The 23,678-nt window shown below is 40.5% G+C and overlaps 1 protein-coding gene across 4 annotated transcripts in view; it reads left to right on the plus strand.

Moving 5' to 3' along the window:
• The window catches only part of SNAP47 (synaptosome associated protein 47), a 110,213-nt gene that overhangs the window by 59,524 nt on the left and 27,011 nt on the right, over nucleotides 1–23,678 (plus strand). For 3 of the 4 annotated variants that reach the window (XM_047776325.1, XM_047776323.1, XM_047776322.1), the window contains exons 3-4: nucleotides 5,186–5,676; nucleotides 14,048–14,172. In XM_047776325.1, the coding sequence (XP_047632281.1) occupies nucleotides 5,186–5,676; nucleotides 14,048–14,172 (616 nt within the window). The remainder of the gene's footprint in view (nucleotides 1–5,185; nucleotides 5,677–14,047; nucleotides 14,173–23,678) is intronic. The other variant, XM_047776326.1, reaches the window with a different exon arrangement.

Below are 23,678 nucleotides of genomic sequence, written 5' to 3' on the forward strand. Positions count from 1 at the left end.
TTATGCCCTCTAGTGCAGTTTTGTTATTATCTTTTTTTTTTTTTTTGCTTCTTGGGGCCACACCTGCAGCATATGGAAGTTCCCAGGATGGGGTCAAATTGGAGCTGTACCTGCCAGCCTGTGCCACAGCCACAGCAATGCAGGATCCAAGTCATGTCTGTGACCTGTACCACAGCTCATGGCAATGTCAGATCCTTAACCCACTGAGCCAGGCCAGGGATCGAACCTGTGTCTTCATGGATATTAGTTGGGTTCAATACCACTGAGCCACAATGGGAACTCCCTGCTACTATCTAATTTTAGAAATTCCATTTTTTATGTAATCTGTCTCTTTTGATAGTCTCTATGTGGTGAATCATTGTCACCATACTCTTCTTTACTGTTTTTAATATGGTTTTAATTCCTCAACATTTATAATTACTTCTTTGACATCTTTATCTGATAAATCCACTATGTGAGTGCTCTCAGAAATGGATTCTATTAACTTTCTATTTCCTCCTCTGTAAGGGTCAAATTTTCTGTTTCTTTGACTATCTCATACTTTTTTTGTTAGAAAACTTGCTTTTTTTTTTCTTTTTTCTTTTTTTTTTTTTTTTTGTGCCATGCCTCTGGCATGTGAAAGTTGACAGGTGGGGTATCAAACCCAAGCTACAGCAGCAACCCAAGTTGCTGCAGTGACAACTAACTGGACAAGGTTTATCCTTAACCTGCTGTACCACAAGAGAAAGAAGACTTGACATTTTAAATAATACATTGTTGCAACTCTGTATTCTAATCTCCCTCCTTGACAGGGGAATGGTGGTTTTTATTGGTTTTTTTCATTTTAGTAACTTGCCTTACACTCTGGAGTGTCTACTGTCATGTGCAACATCTGTCTTCTCTGCTCTGCCTTTTTATTTTTGTTATTTTGAATGTTTTAATTTTTGTATTTTTTATTAAAGTGTAGTTGATTTACAGTGTTGTGCCAATTTCTGCTGTTTAGCAAGATGACTCAGTCGTGTGTGTGTGTATATATATATATATATATATATATATTTCTTCTTTATATGTTTGGCAGAATTCATCAGTGAAGCTACCTGGACTGTAGCTTTCTCTGTTGCAAGATTTTAAATTACAGATTCAATTTCTTTGTGAGATTATTCATATTATTAAACAATTTCTTGTCTCAGTTTTGAAATTTGGAGTTTTCCTTATAATTGGAAATTTGTACTTTTTGACCAACTTCATCCAATTCCCCCACCCTCCAATTCCCACTATAAATTAATGATTGTAATTGGTCTGTTCATATTTTGTATTTCTTCCTGACTCAGTCTTGGAAGATTCTATGTTTCTATGAATTTGTCCATTTCTCCTAGATTGTCCCTCTTACTGGCTGTAATCTCTTAAGATCCTTTGTATTTCAGTGGTCTCAGTTGTAACTTATCCCTTTTCACTTCTGATTTTATTTATTTGGGTTATCTCTTTTTTTCCTTGAGCCTGGCTAAAGGTTTATGAACTTTATCTTTTCAAAGAAACAGCTCTTTGTTTCATTGATCTTTTCTATTGTTTTTTAGTCTCTATTCCATTAATTTCTGCTCTGATCTCTGTGACTTCTTTGCTTCTAATATGGGGTTTTGTTTGTTCTTCATTTTCTGCTTTCTTCAGGTGTAGGGTTGAGTTTTTTCTTTTTTTCTGAGTTAGGCATTTATCACTATAAATTCCCCTCTTAGCACTGCTTTTGCTATGTCCCATAGGTTTCATATTGTTGTGTTTTCATTTTCTTTTGTCTTCAAGTATTTTTTTAATTTCCTCTTTGATTGCTTCCATGATCTGTTGGTTTAGTAAAATATTGTTTAGTAAAAATATTGTTTGTGTTTTTTGCAGCTTTTTCCTTTTATGTGATTTCTAGTCTCAGAGTGTTGTAGTATAAGACTAGAGATGTCTTAAACTGTCCGTGTGTGTGTGTCTTTTGCAGTTTTTTCCTTTTATGTGATTTCTAGTCTCAGAAAGACACTAGAGGTGTCTTAAACTGTCTCTCTCTCTCTCTCTCTCCCTCTCTCTCTCTCTCTCTTTTGTCTTTTTAGGGCCACACTGCAGCATATGGAGGTTCCCAGGCTAGGAGTCTTAATTGGAGCTACAGCTGCCGGCCTACGCCACAACCACAGCAACACAGGATCTGAACTGCGTCTGCAGCATACACCACAGCTCATAGCAATGCTGGATCCTTAACCCACTGGCGAGGCCAGGAATCAAACCTGCAACCTCATGGTCACTAGTCAGATTCGTTTCTGCTACACCACAACAGACACTCCAAACTGTCCTTACTTTTTAAAATTTTCTCTTTCTTTTTTCTTTTCAGCATGGGAGATTTCAACTACTGTGTCTTCCAGATCACTTATCTCTTCCTATGTATTATCCGAACTCCTGTTGATTTCTTCTAATGTCATTTTTAAATTTCGCTATTATAATCTTTAGCTGTTTGGTTCATCTTTATTTTTTCTAATTCTTTTTAAACTTCTCACTTCAGTCACTGAGCTTCTTGAGCTTGTTTATAGTTGTTATCTTAAACTCTTTACTGGGTAGGTTGCTTATCCCCACCACTTAGTTCTTCTCCTGGGATTTTATCTTTTCCTACCTTTGGAGCATACTCCTTTGTCATCTCCTTTTGCCTAATTCTCTGTGTTTATTTCTATGAATTAGGTAGGCTGTTTATGTTTTCTGATCTTAGAGAAGTAGGTTTATATAGGAGACATCTGTCCTTTGATGCCCAGTAGCATAATCCCCCCACCACCACCCCCATCACCAGGGTAATATGATCTAGGGATGCCTCCTATCTTTTGAGTGGGTCCTTCTGTTGTGGCAGGGCCAACTACTGTGGGTATGCTGGCAGGCAGGACTGGTCTCTGGCCCAGTTGGCTTCAATGCCTTGCATTATTTAGAGGCTTTTGGACATTGGTGGGCAAGGCTAGGTCCCAGAATAGCCAACTGAGTCGCACTGGGGTTTCCTGAAAGCTTGTCTCAGCTTGCTGGTAGGTATCAGCCAGTGCTGGTGCAGTTGGCTTTGGGACATGGGAAGTCTTGGGACTGCTGTCTGCAAGTGCTGGCAAGTCCCAGTACTGGTGTCAGCTTACTAGTATGTGGGATGAGGGCCTTAAAACTCCTGGGTCGGGTGCTGGCCTGTTTGTGGGCACAACCAGATCCCAGTGTGATTGTCCTTAGGGCCTGGGATCCTGGTGTTGGCTCTAGTCCGATGGGGGCTGGTTTCAGTTCATGGCTGACTCCAGGGCCATGGTTCTAGGACTGGTTTGACCTGCTGGTATTCATAGTTGTTTCCCACACATGACAGGCTGTGTATGGTGGGGCATCCCAGGACTGTTGCTAACTTGCTGATGGGTAAGGCTGAGTCCTGGAGCAAATAGTCTAGACTCCAAAGTATAACTTGCCAGTACCAGTGTGCCCGTGGTAAAACATAAATGACTTCCATAAATTACTGCCAGTAGCATCTATGTCTTCAGGGGAAGTCAGGTGGCCTCCTGCTTCTCTGGTAGGCTTCTCCAAGTTCAACAAGTCAATCTGACCTAGGATTTCAAATTACTTCTCTGTGCTGCATCTCAGAGCATGTGAGATTTTGCTTGTGTCATTTAAGGGCAGAATTTCTGTTTTCTACAGCCTCTAGCTCTCTCTTACAGAAGTCCCACTGGCTTTCAAAGTCAGATATTATGGGGTCTCATCTCCAGTGTACCCCTGGACTGAGGAGCCCGGCCTGAGGCTTGGACCCCTCACTCCTTGGGGAGAACCTTTGCAGTTGTGGTTGTCCTTCTCACTCCTTGAGGAGAACTTCTGGAATTATGATTGTCCTCCTGTTGGTATGTCACCTACCTGGGGATGTGGGTCTTAACTATACTGCTTCTCTGCTGGTGCTACCCATCTCACTGTAGCTCCTTCTTGATATCTTAGAGCTGAAAACACTTTTTTGCTAATCTTCAGGTCCTTTCATTGACAGTTCCTCTGTAAATAGTCATAATTTTTGTGTACCTGTGGGAGGAGGTGAGCACAGGGTCTTCCTACTCTGCCATCTTGACCACTCTGTTATATACATTCTTTGTGTTATTATTTTTACGTTCTGAATATATTTAAAAAGAATTTACATTCACAATTTTGATGATGTTTCTGTAAATATCAATCAGATTGAATTGGTTAGTGTTGTTCAAAATTTATGTATTCTTACTAATTACTTTTGTCTTCTTGCTGTATCAAACATTGAGAGAAATTTGTTAAAATCTACAATTATGATTGCCTATTCTTTTAGTTTTACTAATTTTTGCTTAATGAATTTTGAATTTCTGTTATTAGATGCATACATATTTACTACCATTAAGTCTTTCCTTGGGATTGATCATCTTATTATTATGCATTGTCCCTCTTTATCCCCAGTAACACTCTTTGTCTTAAAGTTTACTTTTAACATATCTTTTTTCTGATCCCTTTACTTCCAGTATAGTTATATCTTTATACTTCACATTGCTTCTTGTAAACAAGATGTAACTATGTCTTGTTTCTTTATCCAGGCTGACAATTAAAGAATTTAGTATAATTACTAATATGGTTGAGATAATTCCACCGTCTTGTTTTCTGTTTATTACATTTGTTCTTTTTTCTTTTTTCTTTTGCTTTTCCTTTCCTGCTTCCATTTTTTTCCTCTTTTATTAGCTTTTTAGATATTTCTCTTAATGTTATAATTGGTCATTCAATATGGTAGCCACTAGCCACACTTTTAAATAAGTTTAAAATTCAGTTCATCATTGTACTTTAGGTGCCCAGTTACATGTCCCCATTACTGGATTAGATAATAAAGATTACTGCAGAAAGTTCTGTTAGACAGCTCTCTAGAGATTAAGATCAGGATTTATTGTGGTCAGAGTGATCTTAGGTCAAGTGTGAAAAGATAAACATTCTAGTCAGAAGATGTGTGTTTTTGTTGTGTGTCTGCTACTGATTAGCTTTGTATCTGTAGGCAAATGACCCACTGCTCTTAGGCTCAATTTTTTTTCTAAAACATGGGGATAATAATTCCTGCTCTTTCTGCTTCATGGAGTGCTTAGAAGAAAAAAGTTTAAAATGATAATTTATTTGTAAGTCAAAGCAGTTTTCAAAAAAAAAGTTAACAGCTGATTGACTAGTTTCTGTGTTTTGTTTGCTTTTTTAGGCTGCTAACTGAACTGGAATCTCATTCTTGGTGGCCCTTTAGCTCCAAGCTTTGGAAGATGCCCTCAGAAACAAAGCCCAGATGGGGTGCCTCAAACACTAGTTCCAAAGCTTTTGGAAAAGAAGCGATAGTGATCAGAATTCCCTCTATTATTTCGCAAAGAACAGAATCTCATGTTATACCTGGAAGTCTCACCATGCTTGTTTCTGGATTGGAAATCCACAACTCAGATTCTTTGCTCATGCACAGATTTGAAAGAGAAGAAATAGATGACATCAAGGTTCACACACCTTATGAAATTAGCATCCGCCAGCGGTTCATTGGGAAGCCAGACATAGCTTATCATTTGATATCTGCCAAGATGCCAGAGGTTATCCCCATTTTAGAAGTATGGTTCAGCAAGAAGATTGAGTTGTTAGAAGATGCTTTGGTACTCAGAAGCACTGCAACCTCTTCCCCAGTAGAGAAAGGGGACTCAGTCTGGCATGCAGGTGAGTGATCATCAAAACAGTCTGTGCACAAGATTGCTAAAGTCATAGTAAAACTCAACACACCTGTGGTGTGTACTTTATACAATGCATCACTCAGAGGAACTGCTGATTTCAGCTCACTAGCCACTGTGATTTGTTTGTAAATAAAAATAATTTCAGATTTTTCCTCAGTACTTGCCATCTGAATATCAAATCACTCAGGTTTATTACACGCTTGAGAGATCTATGGGTTTCACAAATGTGTCAGAAATGGTTTTGGTAACTCTTTCAAAACAAAGGAAAGCTCTGAGTTAGATGTTTTCATGTTCTTTTCTCTGACTTGAGAACCAATACTTCAGGGTCTTAACTAGCATCATCCCCACCTGCTCTGGTATGTCTCCAGTCCCTCCACCTAGGATCATTCTGTTTTCTTGACATTTAATCAAGGTCTTCCCAGCCCACCTTCCAGATGTGCATTTGGGCATCAGAATTTTTGAAAACTTCAGCATGGTTTGTGTGTGTGTGTGTTTTTAGCATCTACAGGATACTGTGAAAACCTTGCTTGTATGGCTGCAGGCCTGTCCGAGGTACAGAGGATGTAGCTGAGCATGGCCCCAGGGTCGTGTGGGTATGTCCCCAGGCCCCAGCCTCCTCCCTAGCATAGAATAAATTGGTGTTACCTGACTTCTCATTTTTGCCACTCTGACAGATGTCAAGTGGCATATTGATGGTAATTTATTTTTATTTTTTAATTGATTGTAAGATGGAGCATCTGATGCTTTTTATTTGCTTTTTTGGCCCCACAGGTTTTCCTCTATGGGTTGCCTGTTCTATTGTTTTGTTTTGTTTTTTCTCTTTCTTTACTGAGCTGTCTATGTATTTATTTACTTACTTATTTATTTATTTATTTATTTATTTATTTTGGCCACTCCCATAGCCATGTGGAAATTCATATGGCCAGAGTTCAAACTCGCACCATAGCAGTAACCAGAGCCACAACAAGTGTGGATCCCTAACCTGCCGAGCCATCAGAGAATTTCTGGTTTGTCCTTTTTGTTATTATTATTATTTCTTTGTAATTTGCAGGAGTTCATTATTCATTCTAGATATTTATCCTTCCTTGACTTTAGAGTCTATAATACTTCTCTCAGACTGTCAGCCTCCATTCAGAAATCTTTAATTTTGCTATGGTCAAATCTACCAGTTTCCCCCTTAAGTTTATTTTTGAGCCCTATTTAAAATATCCCGAACTCTTTATAAAATATTCTTTTCTAATACTAGCAATATAAGTGACATTACTTCCATGTTACGGTAATTTTTCTAACAAGTGATAATAGGCCTTTCTTATTAATTTTGATTACTAGATTTTGTATATTTGTTTGTTTAATTTTTTTTTTTTTGTCTTTTTGCCAATTCTAGGGCCGTACCCGCAGAATGTGAAGGTTCCCAGACTAGGGGATCTAATCAGAGCTGTAGCCGCTGGCCTACACCAGAGCCACAGCAACTCAGGATCCGAGCCGCGTCTGTGACCTATACCACAGCTCACAGCAACGCTGGATCCTTAACCCACTGAGCAAGGCCAGGGATCGAACCTGCAACCTCATGGTTCCTAGTCAAATTTGTTAACCACTGAGCCATGACGGGAACGCCAAATTTGTTTAAAGTAAGAGATATGTTTGTTATTCCAATTCCTTTTCTTTTTTCCTCTAAAGTGATTGATTACAATTCCACCATGTAACCTGTTTCCTTAACACATGAATGTTTTGATGTTATTTTAGATGGCCTCAAGTTTCAAAAAGAAATATTCTTGATAATAGATCTGGTCCCATAAGTATCAAAATGTTGGATATGTTAATGTAAAAACTTAATTTAAAAACTTACTTTCTTGGAGTTCCCTTGGTGGCGCAACAGGTTCAGGATCTGGAGTTGTCACTGCTGTGCCTCAGGTTTGGGCCCCGACTCCAGAACGTCCACATGCTGTGGACACAGCCAAAGAAGAAAAAGCAAAACTCTCTTGGCATTTCCAGATTTTTCTTTGGCTCCTCACTCAAGGCAGGACTCAAGCTGATCCATAAAAGGACCAAGAAGAATGAACTGTACCAGCCAGCATAAGACCCTGACCAGAAGGGTCTGTAAGCCCACCATGGGCACTCTGATACCCCAGGTTTCCCTCATTGCTGTTTTCCTCTGGGAGGAACCTCAGCAGTGAGAAAAAGAAGGAGGCCCTGGCTAATGGGACCAGATGCAGAGCACCATGGGCCATTTGTTCTGATGGTGCTGTTGGAGAATCCTGCTGTGCCAGGCATGGTGCCAAGTACCCATAGTCCTGAAAACAAAACTAAATAAAGCCCACAGTCCTTCTTGTGGAACCCTACCACATTTGTGGGTTTTGTGTTAGACATGGTAATTTCAGAATAGAACATGGCACAGAATATTACAAATGATGGCAGATGCGAGCAAGCCAATTATGACATAGAAAGTCACACTGTACAAGCAAGAGAAGCACAAGCTTGCTGGGCTTTACTGTCATGGCATAGACCCCATGGAGATGGGATGGTAAACTCTGACCCCGAGCATCCAGGCTAGAGTGGAGCAGGGAGTGAGTGCCAGGGCCTGTGCAGCCATGATCAGTCCACAGGAAGCTGGGTAGGCGCAAATTCTGCAGGGTCGCCCATCAAGAAGGGGAGAGTGGACTTCCTGAGCACAATCTAAGGCTGCTGACCAGAACATCTTTCTTCTTAGGGAAGTTGCAGACATACTTTTAAGGTCTTTCCACTGATTGAACCAGGCCCACCAGATTGTGTGGGACAAGGTCCTTTATCTAAAGTCAACCAATGGTGAGCCTTCATCTGCAAACACCTTCCCAGCAACGCTTAGATTAGAGTTGAATTAAATAACCGGGGACTATAGCCTTGCCCTTCACAGTAGCAGATTGTATGTGTATGGAGTGAATTGAGTCACTTCCATGATGACAGATGGATTTTCATCTCATTGCTTCTGGGTAGGATCCCCGCAGTGTGTATGTCTGAACTGAACTGATCAAGAAATGCCCTCCTCCCCTTGTGAGGCTGCCCTGCCCAGGTGAGGTAGGTATACCTTATAGCTGTGGATTTGGAGAGGTGCAGGTGACAAGGAGATATGTTTGGAAGAAGCCAGCATGCTGAGTTCAGTAGCAAGATGGTATTTTGTTTGCTTGGAACTTCACAGTAGTCCTATACAAGCCCAGCGATGAGAACTTACTTCTCACTGTTGTCTCTCTTGTTGTGTCTGTGAGCACCTCTGTTTTTACTGTTGTACATTGGAAACTACAGAAACAGTTGAGGAAACCATGACTTTGACATCTCAGAAATGTATTTCTCTTGATGAACCATTTTGCTGAAATGTATGGCCAGAAGGTGGCAGTCTAGTAACAAGAGGCCAGCATTTGCTAGGAATCAGTGTCTAGAAGAACTTTCCAGAGATCTCTGTAGTAATGTAGAGTGTAGACAGGTGAGCACTTGGGGTGGCCAGGCCAACAGCTGGGGGAGGAGAATCTCCTGGAACTCAAGGGCCAGAAATGGCACAGGTGGGCGGATTCCACCTTAGGGAAAAACAGTTGAAAATTGCTGTTTTTCTACACAGCATCTTTAAAATCATCTTTTAAATTTTAGAATAATTTCAGACTTGGGAAAAAGTTGTTCCTGTGTCTCCCACACTCAGTTTGCCCTACCTTGTTATTTTACACTAGTATCTTTCATTGTCACAACTAATGAACCTATGTTGCTCCATCTTTATTCACCAAAGTCTGTATTTTACCCAGACTTCCTTACTTTTACTACCCCAGAATCCCATCCAGGATCCCACATGACATTTCAGCATCTCATCTCCTTGGACTCTTCTTGATAGTACAGTTTCTCAGACTGTCCTGGTTTTGGTGATCTCGACAGCTTTTAAAAGTAGTGGTCAAGGTTTTTGTAGACTCTCCCCTAGTGTGACTTTGTCTTATGATCCACTGGGGTGATGATGGGCTTTTGGAGGAAGACCACAGAGCTCTTATCTTATAAGAGCAAGGTCTATGCATGGCATTTTTAAGAGTGTTTTGTACTGATTTCGGAGTTCTCTTCATGGCGCAGTGGAAATGAATCCGGCTAGTAACCATAAGGGCGCAGGTTCAATCCCTGGCCTCACTCAGTGTGTCAGAGATCCAGTGCTGCTGTGAGCTGTGGTATAGGTCACAGGCGCAGCTCAGATCCTACATTGCTGTGGCTGTGGCGTAGGCCAGGGGCTGTAGTTCCAATTCAACCCCTAGTCTGGGAACTTCCGTATGCCGCAGGTGCAGCCCTAAAAGGCCAAAAAAAAAAAAAAAAAAGTATTTTGTACTGATGTGTGTTTTTGCTGTTTGCTGACTGTCACCTTCTAAGAGGGGCCTTCTTTGACCACCTAACTTAAGGAGACTCTCATCACCCACTCACTTCCCCTATAGAAATCTTGCCTTAGCACTTGCCCTCTGGCGCCACTACCCTCTGGTTTGCTGATCGGCTTCCCACACTGGGACATGTGCTCCAGAATCAGGACGGAGACTATCTTTTCTCACCCCACCTCCAGCACCCAGGACAGGTTCAGGTAACCAAAAGGCACATGCATCTCTGTGTGAAGATGAATAAACTTCTAGGAGTTCCCTGGTGGCCTAGTGGGTTAATGATCCAGTGTTGCCCCTGCTATAATGTGATATTGATCTCTGGCCTAGGAACTTCCACATGTTGCAGGTGCAGCCAAAAAAAAAAAAAAAAGATAAATAAACTTCTGGGGCATTGAAATCTCTGCACAGGGTCATTAATTTAAGACCATCTTTTGAAGCCATGAAGCCCTGGGACATAGCACCATGGTGACCACCAATAAGACCCCTCCATGTGTTCACTTAGGATGCAAGCACTGGACTGACTATAGATGGCCCCCCTGTGGTCATTAGGTCATGGTGATTCCCTGACTACCGACAGACTCCCAGGGAGCTACTTGGCACTCATCCACTTGATCCCTTCCAAGGCCCCATGCATGAGTCCAAGCCATACACCATTTAGTTTTGCAAAGTAGTTTTTGTTTGTTTGTTTGTTTTGTTTTGTTTGTTTTGTTTTTGTCTTTTTGCCTTTTCTAGGGCTGCATCCACGGCATATGGCGGTTCCAAGGCTAGGGGTCTAATTGGAGCTGTAGATGCCAAGCCTACTCCAGAACCACAGCAACACGGGATCCGAGCTGCATCTGCAACCTACTCCACAGCTCACGGCAATGCTGGATCCTTAACCCACTGAGCAAGGCCAGGGATCCAACCTGCAACCTCATGGTTCTTAGTCAGATTCGTTAACCACTGAGCCACGATGGGAACTCCGCAAAGTACTTTTTAAAATTATCATCAGTTGAGACTGCTATCTCTCTCTATTTCATTTCTTTCTGTTATACTTCTTGTTGTATTGAGGACATGAGACAATTTGTGGGTTTTTTTGAAAGGGCTTCCAACCCAGTTATATAAGTTGCTGGATCCATCCCCAGGTAAAGTAGGCATTTTCCTTTTGTCATCTTTGGGGTGTTTGGAGCCTGGGGACAAAGAGGAAGATTTTCCTGTGGTTCTGTTCCCAGGTCAGGCCCTGGTGATCTTTGCTCTGAACTTGCCATAAGATCAGGAGTCTGTGTCTGATGCACAAAGGAGACTGGAGTCTTGGTGCTGCCTCTGCCAGCCCAGCCCTTGCTCAGGGTTCACCTTAATGCTTCCACGTTCTTGAAAAGTGGAATCTTTTGTAAGCTCCCACGTACCTTGAACAATCTGTGCTTATTTTGTTTAACTGAGATAACTAGTGACTTTTGAGACAAAAGTCATCTTAGACTGAATCAAATTCTTTCAGAAGATATTTCAAGGCATTGAAGTAACTGAATCACCAACTCAGGTCTCAACACAGAATTCTAGGGGTGGCCAACCCTTGAACTAGACAAACCCTATAAAAAAAAATCCATGATTAGTGTATTCCAAGAAGAGAAATCTGCAATTTTGACTTTTTGATTGTTTAGGTAATCCCATTTGGTAAACACTCAAAAATGTGTAGTCTTTTTCTGTAGTATAACTATAGGTACTGAAATGGAAACCATAGTGACAATGCAAGAGCTCGGTTCTGGGCACAAGTGTGCATCAGATGTGCGTCTTGCTGAGAAGCTAGTTGGGGGATCCCAGTTTGAAAAGATGATGAAAAAAAAAAAATAAGAAGCAGTGCAGTACCAAGTAAGCTACTGCAAAGGTGTGCAGACCGAATGATATCAGGACAGACGAATAAAGATTGCCACTAATGGAAGGGCCAAGTGGAAAACATGGCTCTATACTTGGGCTCAGGGACATCTATCTGCATGACATATGCAGAGAGGCTGCTGGGTAGGTGGGGACAGCATACTGGGGACAGGTGGCTGGAACAGGAATCTTCAGGATCAGGGTAGCAGACTTAGGAAGGAGATACAGGCTGAGTGAGGAATTTACTTTCACCTGTTCGGTCATAGAACCATTGTTAACCTAGACAAGTGAAGTGCACTTTGCCATCACAGATCACTGATAACACTTGAATGTCATGTATGTTAGTTGGCCTTTCCTTTGTTGTAATAATGACTAGTAGAACATGTCCTCTGTTTTGGCCATCGTATTGTTTACTTTAGCCCTGTCATTGGGGTGTCAGTTTAAGTGTTCTCTTGCTAACTGTTTCAGAAAAATATTTTTCACTATGTAACATCTTAATGACATTTGATTTGGATCATGTAAGACCAGGCAACACTGAATTATGTGCTATGGAAAATTCTCTGCTGATTAATAAGCCCTTATGATGGTTGGAGTAGGGTGGCACTTAGGAGATTCTAGAGCACAGGTTGTGAAATCAATTTGGTTGGTTGCATCCAGCTTTTATATGAAGAATAGAATAGAAAAGCACATCTGAGGGCATGGTACTAAGGTTCTTGTCTTGTAAAACTTCTTCAGACCTTCTTGGTGCATGTGAGGGTGTAGCAGTTCTCTGTAGGATGTGCTTCTCACAGTGGTACACAGCTAAAGGATGCAAAGACTCTCACGTAGGGCCTCCTTCTCAGTGGAGATGGGCCTGAGGCTTGCAGTGTGGACCCTGGTTCTTGCCACAGGCTTTGCTTCATATCAACTGGTTCCAAAACTCACTCTATCTGGTCAAGGCCCTTTTCCTGTCTAGAATCCCAAGAAAACATGCTTTCTTGTCCTCATTTCAGCCTGAATTTATCCTGGATGAAGCCAGGCCTTCTTTGTCCAGCCAGACACTCTGAGGGAGTGTTAATTTGTAAGAAATTTTTTTAAGAGATAAGAATCAAGGGGATGTTTGCATGCATGTTGGAGGTAACTTGTCTGTCCCCTGGAAGGAGGGACTTGGTGCAGCTGGCCTGTCCTGGAGGCACCAACTATGCACCTGCTCTTTAGGCCCAACAAGAGCTTTACCCCAAGATGGATTTCTTTTCCTAATAGCTCATTTTTTGGCTACTCCAGACTGCTCTGATGAAGGGTTTTACTGGCCACCATCAGGGTCCTAGGAAGGAAGTGGGAGTCCCATCTTTGCCCCTCCATTCTGCTGAAGTAGAGAAGTCTGCATAATGGAGTTGGTGCTGCTGATTATGAGCCCAGGGTGCTTTCTGCTTTCCAGCATCCTAGTATTAAACATGGCTATAACAGCATGTCTGAAGTGGTCTGCATTACGGAAAAAAGCAGAGGATAGACTCTGTGCTCCTGCCTTGGCTTTACAGTACCAGGGTTGCAGTTGGAGACATCCCTTTAAATAAAGCATTCACTGTTCTTCACCAGGCTGCTCTTAGCAAGATTACCCAAAGACAGATGTGTGAGTGGAAACACCCCACGCAATGCCTCGCCATGTACTGCACTCTGGCTCACCCCCACCTCAGCACAGCTCCACATTCAGCTTGCTGGACCCCTCCAACTAGCCACCCTCTGTACTGTGGAACCACAGAGTTTTGCAGGGTAATCAGGTAATACTGTGGTCCTAGTAGTGTGTTTCGTGTAGTATTTATGTTTTATACTCTAAATAAAAAATAAAACACTCCTAGATAAATGAATTAGATCCTCAGTACTTACAGTGTTGCATACCGTGATCAGTGTGGGGTAAAGAAAGAATCAGCCCTGGATTGAGGTAGAAGGCAAGGTTCAGGCCAGTTCCGTCGGCTTAGCAGAGGCTGGAAGTTATACCCACCACACCCATTGCTTCTGTAAGAGACTCTAGACTGGTAGATGACTGTAAAATCTGTCAACCCAGGGAGCTCTGCCAATCTTGAACACCACTTGCTATGTAGTTCTGAATGCTCTTGCATTGTTCATACCTTCCTGAAGATGCCACTGCTGTTTGGCTTTCCATTTTAGCATCTGGGCTGATTGACTGTGCCATGCACCACGAACCATCCTCAGGGAGCCTGGAAAGCAGTCCACTTCAGCTACAGTCAAGAGAGCCAGTAATTTCTGAAGGGGACGTCGGGGAACTGAGACAGGTAACATGCATTCATTGTGCCATGTCCTCCCTTTCAGGTAACTTACTTTTCTTTCTTGCCTAAAAACAACTCTTCACTGGTTTATGCTTGCCTCTCATCTATAAGGAGCTGCTAGGATTACCACCTGATTTACTCGGCTCCCTCTGGCTGGAGAAAAAAGACAAAGGGCCATGTCCATTTTGAGTCCTTGCGTTTTGTGGCATGAAGACACACATAGCATTCCTATGCATGCACAGTAGTTCTGGCAGCCTGTTGTATGCGTGTGTGTGTGTACATGAGCTCTGACATATCTGCAGGCTGTGTGTGTGCATGATGCATGTTTACATGTGGGGTCTGTACATACATGCATATACAGTGTATTATGTGTGCATATGTGTGCAGTGCTTGAATATATATGCTGCATGTGTGCTCTGTGCATGTACAGTTGAGGGTGCTTACTTTTTCAGATCTCTCTGAAGTGCTCAACACTGGATTCTTGAGGCTCGCCACTTTTTGTCTAGGAGGTTGGAATTTAAACATTTGATATAAATAATTTCAACTTATTTTCCTATGTTAATACTAGACAATACAATTGATTTTTCATTTTCCTTTTCATATTTTTTAATTGTTTTTAATTGAAATATAGTTTCTTTAGTGTCGTGTTAGTTTCAGGTATACAGCACAATTAATTCAGTTACACACATATATGTACTTTTTCCTTTCCTATATATTCTTTTCCTTTATAGCTTATTACAAAATATTGGGTATAGTTCTCCATGCTATATACCAGGTCCTTGATTGGTTATATAATTTAGATATAGTAGTGTGTGTTTGTTAATCTAAATTCCTAATTTATCCATTCCCCCCACCACCTCTCCCCTTTGGTAACCATAAGTTTGTTTTCTATGCCTGGAGATCTATTTCTGTTTTGTAAATAAGCACAATAGTTTACTTTTTTTTGATTCCCCATGTAATTGATATCAGGATATTTGTCTTTCTCTGTCTAACTTACTTCACTTAGTATGATAGTCTCCAGTTCCATCGATGTTGCTGCAAATGACATTATTTCATTCTTTTTCATGGCTGAGTAATATTCCATTACGTGTATATACCACATCATCTTTATCAATTACTCTGTCAGTGGACATTCACATTGCTTCCATATGGTACTTCTATATTTAGTTTTCTGAGGTACCTGCATACTGTTTTCCATATTGGTTGTACCAATTTACATTCCTACAAACAGTGAAGGAGTATTCCCTTTTCTCTACATCCTTTCCAGCATTTGTTGTTCATTGACTTGTTATTGATGGCCACTCTAACTGGCTTGAGGTGGTACCTCATTGTTGTTTTGATTTCCATTTCCCTAATAATTGGTGGTGTTGAGCATTTTTTCATGTGCCGCCTTGCCATCTGTATGTCTTCTTTAGAGAAACATGTTTTTAGGATTTTTGCCTGTTTATCAATTGAGTTGTTTATTTTGTTGTTGTTGAGTTGCATAAATTCTCTGTATATTGTGGAGATTAAACCTTTGTTATTTGAATTATTTGCAAAGATTTTCACTTATCTTATGTGTTGTCTTTTCATTGTTTTAATGGTTTCCTTTGCTGTTGGAAGCTATTGCATTTAATTAGGTCCCATTGGTTTATTTGTGTCTTTATTGTCAGTATTCTAAGAGGTGGATAAGAGAAGATGTTGCTGTGATTTATGCCAAAGAGCATTCTGCCTATATTTTTATCTATGAGTTTTATATTATCTGAGTTACATTTAAATCTGTAATAAATTTTGAGTTATTTTGGTATACAGTGTTAGTGTTCTTTCATTCATTTATATGTACCTCATTTTAAAATATTTTGTTTTAGTTCTATGAAGAATGTCATTGGTAATTCGATAGGGACTGCATTGACTGAATGTATAGATTGCCTTAGGTAGTATTGTCATTTTGACTATATTGATTCTTCCAATCCAAGAACATGATATATCTGCCCAACTATTTGTGTCTTCTTTGATTTTTTTCATCAGCATCTTATAGTTTTCAGAGTACAAGTCTTTTATCTATTTAGGTAGGCTTATTCCTAGGTATTTTATTGTTTGTGATATGCTGGTAAATGGGATGGTTTCCCTAATTTCTCTTTCTGATCTTTCATTGTTAGTAGGTAGAAATGCAGTCTCTTTCTGTGTATTAATTTTGTATCCTGCGACTTTACCAAATTCATTGGGAGCTCTAATAGTTTTCTGTTAGCGTCTTTTAGAGTTTTCTAGGTATAGTATCATGTCATCTGCAAAGAATGATAGTTTTACTTCTTCTTTTCTAATTTGGATTTGTTTTATTTCTTTTTCTTCTCTGATTGCCATGGCTAGGACTTCCAAACCTATGTTGAATAACATTGGTGAGAGTGGGCATCCTTGTCTTGTTGCTGATCTTAGTGGAAATGCTTTCAGTTTGTCACCATTGAGAATGATGTTAGTCGTGGGTTTTTTCTAAAATGACTTTTATTATACTGAGGTAGCTCCCCTCTGTGCCCACTCTGTGAAGAGTTTTTATCGGAAATGGGTATTGAACTTTGTCAAGAGCTTTTTCTGCATCTATTGAGATGATCCTATGTTTTTTTTCAGTTTGTTGATGTGGTGTATCACATTGATAGTTTTGTAGGTGTTGAAGAATCCTTGCATCCCTGGGATAAACCCTACTTGATCATGGCGTATGATCTTTTTGTTTTTTTTGTCTTTTCTAGGTCCGCACCCATGGCATATGGAGGCTCCCAGGATAGGGGTCCAATCGGAGCTGTAGCCACCGGCCTACGCCAGAGCCACAGCAACGCGGGATCCGAGCCGCGTCTGTGGCCTACACCACAGCTCATGGCAATGCCGGATCCTTAACCCACTGAGCGAGGTCAGGAATCGAACCCATTACCTCATGGTTCCTAGTCAGATTCATTAACCACTGAGCCACGACAGGAACTCCAAATGATCTTTTTTAATGTATATTTGTATGCAGTTTGCTGATAATTTGTTGAGGGCTTTTGCATCCATGTTTATCAGTGATACTGGCCTGTAATTTTCTTTTTTTTTTTTTTTTTTTGTGGTGTCTTTGTCTGGTTTTGGTATCAGGGTGATGGTGGCTTCACAGAATGAAACTGGGTGTGTTCCTTCCTCTGAAATTTTTTGGCAAAGTTTCAGAAGAATAGGTGTTAAGTCTACTCTGAATGTTGGGTGGAACTCAGCTGAGAAGCCATCAGTTCCTGGACTTTTGTTATTGGGAAGTTTTTATTTTTATTTTATTTTTTTTATTATTTTTTTTCTACTGTACAGCATGGTGACCCAGTTGCACATATATGGATACATTCTTTTTTTCTCACATTGCATGTTCCATTATAAGTGACTATACAGAGTTCCCAGTGCTACATAGCAGGACCCCATTGCTAATCCATCCCGAAGGCAACAGTCTGCATCTGTTAACCCCAAGCTTGTTATTGGGAAGTTTTTAAATCACATTTTCAATTTCAGCACTTGTGATTGGTCTATTCATATTTTCTGTTTCTTCCTAGTTCAGTGTTGGTAGGTTGTACCATTGTAAGAATCTGTCCATTTCTTCCACGTTGTCCATTTTATTGGCATGGAGTTGCTGGTAGTAGTCTCTCATGATCCTTTGTATTTCTGTGTGCCAGTTGTAACTTCTTTTCCACTTCTAATTTTATGGATTTGGACCCTCTCCCTTTTTTTCTTGATGAGTCTGGCTAAAAGTTTCTCAGTTTTTATCGATCCCTTTCAAAGAGCCAACTTTTGCTTTCCCCAATCTTTTCAATTGTTTTGTCTCTGTGTTATTAATTTCTGCTCTAATTGTGATTTCTTTCCTTCTACTAATGGTGGGCCTTGTCTGTTCTTCCTCCTCTAGATGTTTAAGGTGTGAGGTTAGGTTGTTTGAGTTTTTTCTTCTTTCCCGAGATAAGATTGTATTGCTATAACCTTCCCTGTCAGAACTGCTTTTGCTATGTCCTGTGGGTTTTGGATTATTGTATCTTCATTGTCATTTGTTTCTAAGTATCTTTTCATCTCCTCTTTGATTGCTTCAATGATCCATTGGTTGTTTAGTAGCATATTGTTTAGTTTCCATGAGTTTGTGCTTTTTTTTGCTGTTGTTCTTTTGTTGTTGTTGTTCTTGTGGTTGATTTCTAGTCGTATAGCGTTGTGGTCAGAGAAAATGTGGAAATAATTTCAATTTTAAAAAATTTACCAAGGCTTGATCTGTGGCCCCAGATGTGACCTATCCTGGAGAGTGTTCCATGTGCACTTGAGAAAGAAGAAAGTGTATTCTGCTGCTTTGCGGTCGAAAGTCTTATAGCACTAAGTCTGTTTGGTCTAGTGTATCATTTAAGGCCTGTGGTTCCTCCTGGATTTTCTGTCTGGATGATCTGTCCATTGCTGTAAGTGGGGTGTTAAAGTCCCCACTATTATTGTCTTACTATCCATTTCTCCTTTTATGGCTGTTAGTAGTTGCCTTATATATGTGGTGCTCCTATGTTGGGTGCATATATATTTACAATTGTTATTTCTGCTTCTTGGATTGATCCTTTAATCATTATTAATGTCCTTCTTTGTCTCTTGTGACCTTCTTTATTTTATAATCTATTTTGTCTGATAGGAGTTTTGCTACTGCCGCTTTTCGATAATTTCCATTGGCGTGTAATATATTCTTCCATACCTTCACTTTAGGTCTGAATGTGTCCTTAAATCTGAAGTGGGTCTCCCTAGGCAACATGTATATGGGTCTTGTTTTTGAATCCATTCGGCCACTCTATCTTTTCGTTGGAGCATTTAATGCATTCAAGTTCAGTGTAATTATGGATAAGTATGCACTTAATGTCATTTACTTAATTTTTTTGGATTGCTATTTTGGGTCTTTTTTCTTCCCTTCCTCTTTTTGTTGTCTTTTCTTATGATTAGCTGACCATCTTACTAGTGTTATATTTGGCTTGCTTTTTCTTTTCTATGTGTGTGACCATTATAGTTATTTGATTTGTGGTTCCCATTATACTTTGATATGTCCATCTGTATGTGTGCAGACTTGTTTCTCCTTGCTGGTCCCTTAATTTCAAATGTATTTTCAATGTTCAGCAGTTGCTCTCTCGCCTTCTCATGCTTGCTAGTTTAGATATATTTGTCGACGGGTGATTTCCTACTTTTATTTTATCTTTGCCTTTACCAGTGAGCTTTTTCATTTGTCATAGTCTTGTTTCTAATTGTGCTTTTCCTTTTCTGCTTAAAGTTCCTTTAGTCGTTGATGTAGACCTGGTTTGGAGGTACTGAATTCTCTTAGCTTCTACTTACCTGTAAAGCTCTTGATCTCTCCATCAAATCTGAATGAGAGCTTTGCTGGGTAGGCTATTCTTGTTCCTAGGTTCCTCCTCTTCATCACCTCAAATATATTTACCACTCCCTTCTGGCTTGTAGAGTTTCCTCTGAAAGATCAGCTGTTGTCCTAGTAGAAGATTCCTTATATTTGATTTGATTTGTGGCTCTTAATATTTTTTCTTTGAATTCTTTTTTCAGTTTTATTAGTATGCCTCTTGCTGTGTTTCTTCTTGGGCTTATTTTGTATGGAATTCTCTGTGCTTCTTCCACTTGAGTGAGTTTTTCCTCTCCCATATTTGGGAACTTTTGGGTTATAATCTCTTCAAATATTTTCTCTGGCCCTTTCTCTCTCCTCTGGAACCATATGATGCAAATGTTGGTTCATTTATTGTCGTTCCAGGGGTCTCTCAAGCTCTCCTCAGTTTTTTTTTTTTAATTCTTTTTTCTTTATCCTTTTCTGTAGCAGTGATTTCCACCACTCTGTCTTCCACGTCACTTCGTTCTTCTGCCCCTGTTAGCCTGCTGTTGGTTCATTCTAGATCATTTTTCATTTCAGCTATTGTGCTCTTCATCTTGCTTTTTAAATCCTCCAGCTCTTTGTCAGTCATCTCTTTCAAGTTGTCAATTTGTGTCTCCATTCTTTTTCCAAGATCTTGGGTCATCTTTACTATCATCACTCTGAATTCTTTTTCAGGTGAATTGCCCATCTCCTCATCATTTAGAGGTTTTTGTGTGTTTCTGTCTTGTTTCTTTGTCTGAATGCTGTTTCTTTGTCATAGCATAGTGTCTACCTTTCTATTTATTGTCCCCTAGACCGGTTAGTATACAGATGCCAAATCAAGTGCCCAGTCCTGGAGTTCTCGGGAGTGGTTGCAGTTCACATGTACCCAGAGTTCATGTTGAGAGCAGCAGTATCAAACTTCTTCTCCTGGAGCTGGGTGGCCTGTAAGGATGGGTTCTGTGAGGCAGGTGGCAGTTATTCACTGATCACAGAATTGCTTTATAGCTCATGGGGACAGCAGTGTCTCTTGCAACCCCTCCTGCTACCTAGTAGCTTTGGGGTTATTTCCTGAAGCTTACAATGTCAGCAGTTTCTCTTGCCACCCCACCCTTTGCTGGGAAGGCTCTAGGGACCTCTCTCTGGAGCTGTAGGGGCAGGTGCTCCTCTTCCACAAGCACTCCCCTTGCTTGGCCACTCTAGGGATCTCTCTCTAAAGCCCCAGGGTCAGGGTGCTTCTCCCTGATTGTTGCTAAAAGCCTCTCTCTGTAGCCTCAGATGTGTATCTCTGGCAGTCTCTACCCCCACATGGCTGCTGGTAGGAGAGCTCTCTGTAGCTGCTGCAGATTGGAATGTGTATTAATTGGCCTCCTGCAGCTCTCTTGGTGTGGAATGAGTGCCACTGATTTGGCACTGGCAGGGTCCCTGTAGCTTGTTCTTTTTTCCAGTCCGGCCACTGGCAGGGGTCCTGTATTTTTTGCTTTTCTCGTCGGGCAATCTGCAGTTGCAGCAGGGAGCATGTACCTGCAGCCCTTTCTTGGCTCTTTTTGGTGCAGATCGGGTCCTGCTAGCCCGAGCCCCTGCAGAGCCTCTGGATGGAATCCCAGATCCTGTGTTTTCCCTGGTCGTGCAGATTACTGCTTTTTCAAGGAATGAGCATTGCCGCTGTAGCTCTTCTGGCACAGTTCAGGCGCATTACTGCAGAGGCCATAGATAGGAGTTGGGAGCTTGTGTTATTCTCCCAGAGGGTTAGTCCACCTGCTCCAAGAAGTCTTTAGCCCTAGGGTGGGGCTGTTACCCAGCTATTGTTAGGCAACCGCTGCTGCCAAGTGGTTCCCTGAGCTAAGAGCAGGCAGTGTTCTACAGCTTGATACATCACATGCAAGGAACAAGGCTATAGTAGTAGATCCTGCCTCTTCCTTCCAGCACCCCCAGGCAATGGCATCTAGCCTCTAAGCCTGACTAGGTTGCCTCAGCTTTGATGCTCTCCATTGTGGTCTACCTATACTCTAGTCCCTCAAGGCTGTTTCCATGCAGCCAACCCCAGGTTTTGCCCACGTAGCTATCCCCAGCTCCCTCTTTGTGTCTTATCTCTAAGACCAGAGTCTTAGTTCCCAATACCTACTGGCAACCACCTACAGTCGCCTCTGGCAGTGACCAATTGTGGAGCATTGTTTCCATTTTAACTGCTTCGCACCATTTGTCTAGAGTTTCTCATCTATTTTTGGCTGATCCACTCGCTGGTGAGTGAGATTTCCAGGTAAAGGAGCAGGTCCCATCTTACTCCCCCTCGCTTCTTTTTCTCTGTTTTCTTCTTTCTTCTTTCTTTTGTCCTATCTGGTTTTATGAAGTTTTTCTTGCTCTATCATAATCCTGATATATTTTTCAGTTTTTAGCAAATTTTCTGTGTGAATAGTTCCACACGTAGGTGTCTTTTCCATGTATTTGTGGGGGTAGCTGAGCCTCGCGTCCTGCTCTTCCACCATCTTAGCTGGTTTCCCCTAACTTTGTCTTATGTTTGTTCTTTCTCTTGTTGGTTTAGAAAGGAGATTACATTTTTTATTTGAGATTTTTCTTATTTCCTGAGGTGAGCTTGTATCTTTATAAACTTCTCTCTTAGGCCTGGTTTTGCTGCATCCCAAAGGTTTTGGATCATTTTGGTTTTGTTTTCATTGTTCTAGGTATTTTTTTTATTTCCTCTTTAATTTCTTCAATAATTCATTGATTGTTTAATAGTTTATTGTTTAGGCTCCATGGGGTTTTTTTTGGTCGTTTCTTTCTTGTGTTACGTTGTTGTAGTCATTAAAGCTGCTTGATTTTTACTTCAGTTTTCTTAAAATTTTCATGGCTTGCTTTGTGCCCCAGAATGAGATCTATCCTAGAGAATGTTCTGTGTGCCTTGGGAAGAATAGATTATGCTGCTTTTGGATGGAATATCCTATAAATACCTATTAAAAGTCCATCTGGTCTAATGCATCATTTAAGGCCTGTGTTTCTTTGTTGATTTTCTGCCTGGATGATCTGTTCATTGTTGTAAGTGGAGTTTTAAAGTCCCCCACTATTACCATGTTATTGTCAACTTCTCCTTTTATGGCTGTTAGCAGTTGCCTTGTATATTGAAGTGCTCCTATGTTAGGTGCATATATAGTTATATTTTTTATATCTTCTTGGATTGATCCTTTGAGCATAGTGTAGAGTCCTTATTTATCTCTTGTAACATCTTTATTTTAAAGCCTATTTTGTCTGATATGAGTATTGCTACTCCAGGATTTCCATTTGCGTGGAATATCTTCTACTATCATCTCACTTTCTGTCTGTATGTGTCCCTAGAACTGAAGTTTGTCTCTTGTAAGAAGCATATGTATGGGTCTAGTTTTTGTATCCTTCATACAGTCTTTTGGTTGGAGCATTTAATCCCTTTACTTTTAAGGTAATTATCAACATATGTGTTAATATTGCCATTTTGTTAGCTATTTTAGATTTGTTTTTGTAGCTGTTTTTATTTTATCTCATTCTCCTCTTGTGATTTGATGGCTGAATTCCTTTTTTAATGTATATCTATTATAGATTTTTGATTTACATAACCATAAGGTTTTGGTATAGCTGTCAGTATATCATGATTGTTTTAAGTTGCTGATCTCTTCATTCAAATGCATTTTACCTATCCTGCTTTTATACCTCTCCTCGTGATTACTGGTTTTGATTTCATGTTTGCATGTGAGTGATTTCCTACCTTTACTGTATGGTTGCCTTTACTGGTGACCTTTCCCATTTTTTAATTTTTTTTGTTTTGAGTTGTAGCCTGTTCTTTCTTAGAGAAGTTCCTTTAGCATTTGTTTTAAAACTAGTTTGGTGGTTCTGAATTTTTTTAGCTTTTACTTGTCTGTAAAAGCTTTTGATTTCTCAATCGAATCTGAACAAAAGCCTTAGTGGATAGGGTATTCTTGGTTGTAGGTTTTCTCCTTTATCACTTTTAGTATATCATGCCCCTCTCTTCTGGCCTGCAGTTTCTGCTGAAAAATCAGCTTGTAGTCTTATGGGGATTTCCTTGCATGTTATATGTTGCTTTTCTCTTATTAATTTTAATATTTTCTCTTAGTCTTGAATTTTTGTCATTTTGATTACTAGGTCATTTTGTTATGTTCCTCCTTAGATTAATCCTGCATGGGATTCTCTG

This window comes from Phacochoerus africanus, chromosome 4 (genome assembly GCF_016906955.1).
Source record: "Phacochoerus africanus isolate WHEZ1 chromosome 4, ROS_Pafr_v1, whole genome shotgun sequence".
NCBI classification, from domain to species: Eukaryota; Metazoa; Chordata; class Mammalia; order Artiodactyla; family Suidae; genus Phacochoerus; species Phacochoerus africanus.